Source organism: Clinocottus analis, unplaced genomic scaffold, assembly GCF_023055335.1.
Source record: "Clinocottus analis isolate CAN_PGR_092001 unplaced genomic scaffold, fCliAna1.0.p SCAF_2, whole genome shotgun sequence".
NCBI lineage: Eukaryota > Metazoa > Chordata > Actinopteri > Perciformes > Cottidae > Clinocottus > Clinocottus analis.
Window position 1 is genome coordinate 11,512,632 of NW_027175931.1, and position 10,724 is coordinate 11,523,355.

Consider the following 10,724-nt stretch of genomic DNA (forward strand, 5'->3'; position numbering starts at 1 on the left):
ATCACTCAAAGGGAGGGAAGTGCGACCAAAACTTGGTTTTAAATGTGCCATGGTGCTAAATTTATAAAGATCAGTGTGTTGATAAGCTCCAACATTACTGGTGCGTTTTATTTGTACTTTTTAATGTGTTGGTATAATTTAATTTCATGCTTAAGCAAGCATTTCCAGTGCTCTCTCTGTCGAGCTGAGCGCCACATAGAAGCACACACACACACACACACACACACACACACACACACACACACGCACAATGCACCAGCAAGCAGAGAGGCGGTGGTCGAAACAGAGAAGTGAACAAGGTGATGGTTACTCAAGTTGACCACTAGATGCCACTAAATCTTACAGACTGTTCCTTTAAAGTTGTTTAACAAAAGCCAATGTTTTCGTAGTGACCCTCACATTTATATTGTTTTCACTACAACTTCTCCAGTTCTTGCACTATTTCCCATTTCTCACACCTCTGGGCCACATTCAGAGCTGTGGATCCAGAAGAGTCAAGCAGAGTCCCGTCTGCGCCATTCAGCAGCAGAGCCTTTACAATAGATGTACAGCCATGCTGGGCAGCCAGGTGTAAAGGTGTCACCTTTCCTGAGTTTACAGCATTAACATCTGCATGATGGGATATCAAGTGAAGGACACTTGGGAAACTGGCACTAGCACAAGCGACATGCAGCGGCGTCCATCCGTTGCTGTCCTCTGACATGTTTGGATCGGCTTTAGCTGCCAGGAGCTTTGCCACCACTTCTGGCTCGCCTTGCTGGCAGGCCAGGTGGAGTGGAGTCCATCCATTCTCACCTGCAGCATTCACACAACTACCCAGACTCTCCAGCTGGACCACTGTGGCTTCATGTCCTTTTAGGGCTGCCAGGTGCATGGGAGTCCACCCTTGGAGGGTTCTGCAGTTGGGACTGGCTCCTTTGGTCAACAGCTGCCTACATATGCCTGTATGAGCCTTCAGAGCAGCCAGGTGAAGTGGAGTGTATCCTCCGCTGTCTGCACTGTCGATGTTCACCTTACTCTGCACCAACTGTCTGACTACTCTGTTATGGCCTTTCTCAGCTGATGCATGAAGAGCAGTGGAGAGAGAGCAGTCGGTCGCGTTGGGATCTGCTCCCTGAGAGAGGAGGAGCTTGGCAATATTCAGATGCCCGTAGGCGGAGGCTAGATGAAGCGGCGTCCTTCCTTTGGCCTCCCGTTCTCCGACGACTTCCTCTGACAGCCGTGAAAGCAGCAGGCGCACCACTGCTTCATGGCCATTCTGGCAGGCCAGGTGGAGCGGCATCCACCCGTTATTTTCCCGAGCATCCGCCACAGCTCCTTTGTCCAACAGTAGACGGACAGTCCTGTCATCGCCGCTCTGGGCAGCAAAATGGAGCGCCGTCCACTGGTCCTCATCTTCCTGGGTGGTAGATGCACCATGTTCCAGCAACAAAAAGATGATGTCATGAAGCCTGGAGAAAAGAAGTTTAGTTTGTAGGGTATAATACTAATGACTCTCGTCATCGCCATTAGGTAGACAGCAGGGACTCCAATCTTTCTACTAAGCCAACCAAACCGTCTTCTGGGTCTACCTTGCAGGCTTGAGATAGACATTAATCGTCTCATCTAACACTGGCCAAGAAAGCACCAAGTGTATTTCCCAAATTGTTGACTTATTCCTTTAAATTTGATTAAAGGGAGACTAGGTCTTAACCTTAGAACTGCAGACACTTTGAAAATACCCAGCTGTGAGCACAAATAACGTTTCCTTTTTTTACTTGAAAAACTGATGTTTGATATATTTGTGTACACACCTGTTCAAAACAGCAATAAAAAGAGGAGTGTAGCCTCTGGCAGTCGTACAGTTGACTTCAGCACCCAGTCTCAGGACATGCTCGACACTCTCTGCATCTCCGCTGGCTACTGTGTAGTGGAGGAGGCTCTTTTTACTTGGAAACTGTATGCATACATGGTCTCTTTTCACTGAATGTCTGAAACTATTGAAGTCCTTTTTGTACAGCAGTGAGAGAACACTGTCACTGGCAGGAAGGTCATCTGTGAAATGATAGCAATGGACATTATGTGAGAAACATGGCTGCAGAAATGGACATATTAGTCTACCCAGAGAACTTTCATGTTCCTGAATCTTCCTGTACAGTTAAGTTTCGTCATTGTATTGTGTATAGCAAAGTGGACGCGTACATAATAGCAGAGAATGGATCTCTGTGAATTGTGTGGTTCTCGGTCATACCTTGTGTATTAGCATTACTATTTCAACATATGTAGCTATTGAATGGAGAGTGGCAGAGAAATGATCATTAATAATTATTGTGAACTATCCATACAATAGTCAACATTTTAGAGGAAAGAGATCAATAAGGCTCGGTGGATGTTCCTTTATTTAGCTTTCCACTAATAGTTGATTCTGCTTTTCAGTACAAAAGGTAATATAATATAAAAAAAAAGCAGGAAACGTAACGTAGCACCTCTTAAATGTCAACCCTCCAGGCCTTCTACTGCAACATGATTTTCCATCCTACTCTACCTTTGTGTTTTCCTGAGGGAAGGTCAGGAATCTCAGGCAAAGCAATCTAAAATGAAAAAGAAAGAACGGAAATAGTACAAAAGTCATTTGCTGTGACAGCAGCCATCACAATTGGTTAAAAAGCACATGTATCAATCAATATGTGGGCATGGGGATTCAACAGTTAACACAAAGAGACACACATATACCTGTATTTGTGTTTTTATGCGGCTGCAGGGAATCTTTAGTGGGATATAGAAGGTAGTATAATAATAAATTAATCGAAATGGGATCATGTAAAAGAGTTAGAACATTATAATGAAAGAGTTTGATGGCCAGTATGCTCTATTTTATCACATAGGCTGTTCCAGCAATTATTGTGTTTCACAGATGTTGTGCTTAAAAATTGATTTAAAAAATATCATCAACCCTCCCAAAATACCAAATTAAGACACATAAATGTTGAGAAAAAGTCACGCCATGGTATCAAAAACGCTTGACATTTGGAGATTTCTGCACACCCTGGACACAAGCTGTTCAACTCCTCCCCTCTGGTAGGCGCTCCAGAGCACTGGACGCCAAAACCACCAGACACAGGAACAGCTTCTTTCCACGTGTAACCACGGGCCGAATGACCGGGCCCTAAAGATCCATGTGGCAGTGGGTGGCGTCAAGACACGAACGGAACAGTTCAAAGAATATAACATTTATTGCAGCTACACACGGGTCGTCACTCTGATGAACAATTAACCAGACTCTTTAACTCTCGCGTGACTCTGTTTTCTTTAATGTCTTTTTCATAGTTATCTTGTCTGTAGTATATTGTGTGTAAGAGCAACGTATAACCGGAGACAATAAAACTAACAATAAACTTCTTGTGTTTGCCCAAAGCTCTATAAGATTATCATAAGGTGGACAAGGCTGTAAAGGTAAGTCTCGTCGTTAACCACAGAACCCATGTTACATATCTTAAGGTGTTCTATTTCACGAGAATATTGCCTCACTTCAGATAAATATTTACTCTCCTTCGTTAGTGTCCTTTTAGCATGCTCACTGTAGCATTCCTCCCAGTGGCGTGCCATGGATTTTTTACTTTCGCCATCAGTGGATCAGTTGTTTAACAGCGCAGCATGTACAGTTCACTGTGCGCTTGTTCGCGTGAAAAATTATTGGATGCCTGGTGTAGCCTCCAGAAGAATTCAGTTCGACAACTTCTCTTTTTCGTAATTTATTTCCTCGATCACAGGTAAAGTACCAAGCTCTGCAGTTGCAAAGGCATGAAGTCGTCCAGTCAACGCAGGTTGACCGTTTAAAACAACACCCCGAACAGCCAGAAGTTCGGCTCTTTAATACACGGTTTTCCATCAACATATCATAAGCAAAGTAACATTTAATTGGCTCTAAACTGTCAAGAGGAGGAGAATCCTTTGTCCTCATCTCTTCTCACAGAAAGGGACGAGCAACGTCCAGTCTGCTTCTCTCTAATGTCAATATACTGATAAACAGGTGTTGAGGAGTGCAGGCGTGTGACCAAATTTCCTTGAGAACAGAACATTTCTAGACACAACTCCAGCTGCATAGCTGTGTTGTACTGACCTTGCTAACCTAATCTGAACTTCACTTGACATGAATATGAAAAGCATCTACAGGAATTTTTGATTTATATTATCACGCTGCAGTTCCAGGAACTGGTGGCCATGAGAACAGCCGCGCCTCCCCGTCTCGCCCCGTAACACCTCCATGCGTTCAAGCGCAGAAAATATCCACTCAACAGCAGCAGTCAACACTCCAAGTCCACTTTTCTTCCTCCTTCAGCCACCAAATGCCAAAACACGCAAAAAAATAAACATGTCACAACTTCTCTTGCTTCAGTCACTTAACCATTCAAGTTCCCACTGAGCTCCGCCCTGTTATGCACTGACCAATCACAGCGCATATTAATGGTCACGGCCACTGGCCAATCACACGTCAACGCCATTTCGCAGACGCTGCACGTCAAAGAACACACCCAGCTTGTCAAACTAAAGATCTGATTTGTTGAAGTCTATGACAATGAACCACAGCGTCCACCGCCTGTGTACTTTAATCTGCAAAGGCCTGCTTAAACTGCTGTGCTGACATAGAGACACCGGAGGAAAATATGTGATCCTTCAAACAAGACTGCAGGCTGAGCAACAGAGGAAGACAGGAGCTGTAAAATGAGAAAATAAGCTGATAGGGGAAAAGAATATTATACATGTAGTGTATTTGTGAAAAACAATTAAATTATGAAATGGCTATAACTTTGCGATTATGTTTAGGCCAGCAGGGAAGATTTCGAAAGCCCTGACGGCTCACCGCGGCATTTTCCTTATGTTGCATGCACACCAAATGCGTTGCAAATTTGACGCGCGAGTAGGTTACATGCAAAGTCAATGCACAGACGCAAATGACGTCTGTGCAAAATTGAAATGAACCCACAGGGAGTTGTCACCCATAGATCCCCTCGTCTCTGTGGAGTTTATGGTAAGTTTCAGCTCATTTATTTGCTGTTCAAGCCACAAGTTTACAGTTTTGGCTTACTCTCAGAGTGTCATTTTTAGCAGCTGTTTTCAGTAAAATAGCTTTTAACTCTCTGTTCACGAAACGGCTGACAGACACAGTTAGCAGCTAATTGGTGAACACAGTGAAGTATTTAGCATCTAAAGACCCTGATATTTCCCGCAGGAGTTAGTAGAGAACTAAAACAGAGCTCTGGGAGAGGGAATATTGGACTTCAGTTTGCCAGGTGGCCAGAAACACAACTCCAAATGCTAATGTTGCTCCCTGGATAATCAAACGAGCAACTATTTGCCGAGAATTTTGCCAGATCAACTATAAAGGTGATTATATGTCAATGTTGTGTTCACAGATTGTTTCTACTGCCCCAAGGTGACCAAATAATCAGTTATTGGAGGTTCAAAGTCTTATTATATCCTCAGAGCCGCAGGACTCTTGTGTAAACTGCATTACCTTTGTTCACTCTTTCTTATTATACCATTAACCTGAGCGACTCACGCTGCCAAAGGTTGAGCACACAGTAGATTTTACGATTCCATTCAAATAAACTATCAAGTAGCACTAACTTTTTGTATCGGGGAAATCAGCAACGGATAATCTGATTTCGGTTCCTCGTCACCGTTTTTGATTTGGATTGGTCCCGGGATCTTCAGGACTTTGCTTAGAGCCTGGGTTTTCCTCACAATGTCTGTAAACAAAAAAGGAGACAATAATTGGCCTGTCATTCATTGACCAACACAAACAAATGTCGTTCTAGACTCACAACTTTATTTCATAATTTCCTACAGGCTACAGATACAAATTACAGGTTGATATTAAGTAACAGCAATACAGCAGAGCTTTTGTGAAAATCTTGTTTGTCTTGTCTAAACAAAGAGGACCCTCTTGAATGTATGCAATTTAACCCAAGAGAATGTCTTCTCTATAATCAATTTGATAATTGCTTTTAATTTGAAATGAACATACAAGACCATAAGGGACATGGTTTCTTTGTTTGGTCAGTTTTTTGTTTCAGAGAATGTGGATCGAAAGAGGGACAGACGCCAAATGCTTTTTGTTACAGCTTTAGAGAGGACTGGCGATAAACCAGTCTTTGTGTAAATAAGCATAAAAAATAAGCCTAAAAATATACAAGAGAAACATAATTCCTTAAGCTGAGGGAATACAAAATTATACTAAAATGTGTGTCTCGTGTCCACATTTGCAAGATTTTAAGTCACAAGGAACCTTCTCTGTTACAGACCTTTAATATTTGTGTTATTTTTTATCGCAATGCATTTGGGAAATCAGCTTTTTCAGCTCAGGTGCTGTGAGAATCAGAAAATGACACAAAGAGCCGCATTTCCATGAATAACATTTTGACTTCTGCACCTAAGAACTCTGGCCTCTTTCTGTGATCCTGGTCCCAGCACTGCCTCATGATGTCGATCAGCTGATCACACTCCTGAGGCTTCTGTTCAGGTATCATCTCCACACAAGGTCTCTTACCATGTGACACCTGTAAGAGTACTGTGGTCATACTGCTCCCTGGGCCAATAAAACAGATATAAGACTCAAGGTTCAAAGAAAATAAACACAATAAGACAATTTACCTGTTTGTTATGTTAACTCTAGGCATATGCCACCTGCTTGAAAATGTCACGCCCCAAAAATAAATAAAGACTATCGCTGCAACTACCAGGTCTGTTTGAACAAGCTTCATCATAATAAAGGTAACCATATAATATACTGTGCAGAGGCACATGCAGAGGCAAGATGGAGCACAGCATAACTCTTGTTAATATCCCTTTAGAATAATGCAGTTGCAGCCAAAAACCTGGAGCAAATCATTTTACATCATCTGAATATTACCTGTGCCCAGACTGATGCTAGTACAAGGATGCAGACCACAGTTGGAGAGGGTTTAGTCAAGACATGTTCAGATGTAATCTTCAAATTAGTCATTTGAGTACATTTGTGTACCATCTATGCCATTTTCTCAAGTAACTGTAAAACTCATACAATTTAACTATACCTATTAATTCCATCTAAATACAGCTGTTTTGGGATTTGTTTTGAAAAATTTAATCCATCAGACCTAATACATCATGTTCCCATTAAAAGAAAATCATATCCAATTGGTCTATGTGGACAACGGTGACCCGTTTATGGTTATAGCTGTAAGCAAAGTTTATTTGTTCTCTTCTTCAACCGCTGATTCAGTGAGTTTTGGTTTCAGAGAGAAGACATGATTCGCAGGTTTTTGCAGTGTGCTGCTTTAGTTACTTGTTGTCAGAATTGTGTTTCTTTTGGAAAATTATGGTTATTATGAGCTTTTAGACAAGCGTCTTTCAAAGATGTAGGTATGCAGGTTGAATATGTTGCCAAACATGTGCATCTGTCCCAAGTATCGGGGTCACTCTGTAGCACTCTCAAGAGGATGAAGTTACAGATTAGGTTTGTGTTTTTTACACTTAGTTTTTTTGCACTGATTAAAGTTACTATTAAGAACTGGATATGAAACAGCCTGCTAGAGGGAAAGGAGGCGCAGGAGAGCCAGGAATGTGTGGAGCAGACTGAAAATCTACACAAAATAAAAGTAGTATAGTAGTAGTAGCTTTAAACAAGCAAAAGGTGGTCATCGTGACCTTGAGCAGTGCAGGTAAGTCTATTTGGTTAACTTAGGCTAACTAGCTGAGCCCTCTTGGCTAACTGTCGTAATGCTGACTTTATTATCTTCTGGCTGAAATTCATGTTTAGTAAACAGACTTCAATCTCAATCTGTTGAATGTATGGGTTGTTGCTTATGGGAAGAAAGAAAACCGGACTTCATGGACCATGAATTTACCTTAAGGAAGTTGGACAGTATACCCCTATGTATGATTGTAACCTATAGACACCTTTTAGCATGTTATTTCAATTAAATATTGGAAGTCAATTGTAAGATATCATGAGATTTGTTCTCTAAACATTTAAACAATTGGGAGAGAAAAAGCCTGTTTGATTTTATCCTGTTCACTTTGCAACAATGGAAATAATATTAATTGGGTTAATAATTCAACTAATGATTAATGTTGTTTTCTTGACAACATTTTCAAAAGCATCTGTGAAATTGAGTTTTAGAAATGGTAAAACGAGTATGCCTCCACCCTTACGCTATTTGAGTGACCATGTGGAGTGTTACTTAACTCCTGGCTGAAGTAAGACTGATAAATTATTTTTTAAACAAGGTGTGATGCATTTTAAATGACTTCATCTCTACCTGCATATGGTTTCTGCTGAGTCAGAATCTCCCACATCACTATTCCAAAGCTGTAGATCAAAGCAAATAGAGGCACTTCAGTCCTAACGTTCTGACTTTTGCATATCCGGCATTCATTGACGTTGTGGCAGTCCTTTTTTCATTAAAATAGCTCCATGAAGAAACCACAAAGCTTTTTAAAGGTAAGAGAGTAAGCCAGACATGAGTATGAAACATAGAATAGGTCCCAGTAACTTGCGATAGAGTATAGAGTAAAGAGCAAGGTATGTATGAATTGTGCAATGAATCAGGAAGGAAAAGCAATGACTCTGATGGTGCAATTTAAAAAATGGCCTTGGCAAGTCACCTGTAAACATCAAAGGTAGTTCCTGGAGGATCGGGGCACTGACTAAAGGTCTCTGGAGGAGTGTAACTTATGTTTCCTCTTACTGTCAAATGCTCCATGAACATTGTCTTACACTCACTCTCTTCCCAGTGGATTACACCAAAATCTGAAATCTGAGTGAAAAATCAAAAATGTAAAAGTAGTCCAGGATCGGCACACCATCACAATTCTCGGAAATGCCCATAGATCAATGTAATCAAATACACTGAAAATAACAATAATTGAGTTGTCACTGATTTGTACTGACCTTGACATGGAGACAATCATCTAGTAGGATGTTGGATGTCTTCAGGTTAAGATGAAGTAGTGGAGGTTTCAAGCTGTGAAGGAAATGCATTCCCATTGAGGCCTCATGAATCATCTGGAACTTCTTCGGCCACATCAAAGTGTGACTGGCTAGGAGATCGTTCAGCGATCCATTACTCATGTATTCCATCACCACAGCAGTCGCCTCAGTGCACAGTCCATAGATAGACACAATGTACTTGAATTTCAATCTGGCTATGTTGGAAGCCTCGTCTATTATTCTCCTGTGATGGAAAACAATATTGGTCAGTGAAAGTTGCTTTGGGGATGAAATAGTTATTTTGAACTTTAACCACAGCAGAAAACATTCTTTAATGTGTAAAGTTGCAAACACGAATGAAAACCACAACATCTTAGTTCAATATGAATTAATTTAAAGTGTACAACTGTGTGAGGAATTATTTTAAATTCCACCAGGTGCTTGTACCATTACAGCCGGAAGATGTGCAATTTGTGCTAGTTTTCGTAATTAATATCTCACCTGTACAAGGTTTGGTCAAAGCTCTTCAAGGCACATATTTTCAGCTGAGGCTTGAGTTTGACTTGGTACAGCTGACCAAATCTGCATTCCGCCACCTTAATCCAATCAGCCTCAAAGTCGTCCTTCTTGAAGTTCCTGAACTGTTCAGGGGAACCGTCAAGGCAATCCATGAGCACTAAAATCCAATCTGACACACTCGCTGTCTAATCCTACACATGAATAGGATTTGTCCTTCAGATCAACATGAATCGGTTGCGCCTTAGGAGCTTGGGTCTTGTACATGGAAAGAGAAGAACATGGATACACATTAAAATGTGTGGCAGCTGGCCGAGTGAAAGGCATGTGGAGACACATGCATACCAGAGTACACTGTCGATCCGTGGGAGGAGCCAGGGCGCAGAGCTAGTTTGCAGAACAATGTTGCAAAGCCGGTTTTTAGCTGGCAAGACTTCTGCGCAAGGTTTCAGTCTTACAGAAATACTGTATGACTCAAGCCCTGAAGAGCGTCAGGCTTAGAAGCTAAATTTACATTGTGGCCAAACAGTGGAATAACAACGTCCAGGTCTGTCCTGGGATACCTTGGGGCCCACAGACTTACATTAGGAAAAAAGACGCCTGTCTCTCAGCGGGTAATATATTTTTAGGTGAATGAACTTTCCATTAACATTACTTGAATAGCCCTTATTTAATCATTAGTTCCTAAAAGTTGTAAAATGCACCAATTGCTGAATAGTCTGTTTATGCAAATGACCCTGGGAACCATAGCTGGACTGAGGATTCATGTAACGCTAGTATACATGCTCTATAACCACATTATGCTGACGATCTGGGTATTTTCATCTGAATTTTATACTCAGAAGTCTGACATTTTTTGTTTCATGCATCACTGCATGAACTGTGATGTCCATCATCACTGCTGGATACTGCTGCCTCTGACACTGTATTCAGATCTCTTTATACAGCCAAGGTATGACTTTCATTTTTATTGTCAAGATTAACTCCCATCCATCTGAAAAGAAAACTATGCAGTTCCATGAAATGTGTGGATTCAGCACCAACAGAGTATCAGTGATGATTGTTTATATGGTATGATTGTTGATATGCTGTGTTTTAATGTTATGCACATTGTAATTTAGGTCTGATATATTAACTGCCTAATGAACCATCCACTATCAAACTGCAGTTTAATTACGCACTTAACCCCCAGCAGTCCGGGTGGAACGGCTCACTAGTCGGCAGTCTGAGTTTGAGAGTATGGCAATTTTCCGGA

The 10,724-nt window shown here is 41.4% G+C and overlaps 1 protein-coding gene across 1 annotated transcript; it reads right to left on the reverse strand.

The window, feature by feature from the left end:
• Positions 1 to 415: 415 nt before the first annotated feature.
• On the reverse strand, positions 416 to 9,688 carry ankk1 (ankyrin repeat and kinase domain containing 1). The gene is made up of 9 exons (XM_068585940.1): positions 9,455 to 9,688; positions 8,915 to 9,197; positions 8,629 to 8,780; positions 8,283 to 8,332; positions 6,413 to 6,568; positions 5,608 to 5,729; positions 2,525 to 2,570; positions 1,794 to 2,034; positions 416 to 1,451 (listed from the first exon to the last, which is right to left on the reverse strand). The coding sequence occupies exons 1-9, from the start codon at positions 9,622 to 9,624 to the stop codon at positions 416 to 418; spliced, it is 2,256 nt and encodes a 751-aa protein (XP_068442041.1). The 5' UTR covers positions 9,625 to 9,688.
• Positions 9,689 to 10,724: the final 1,036 nt, after the last annotated feature.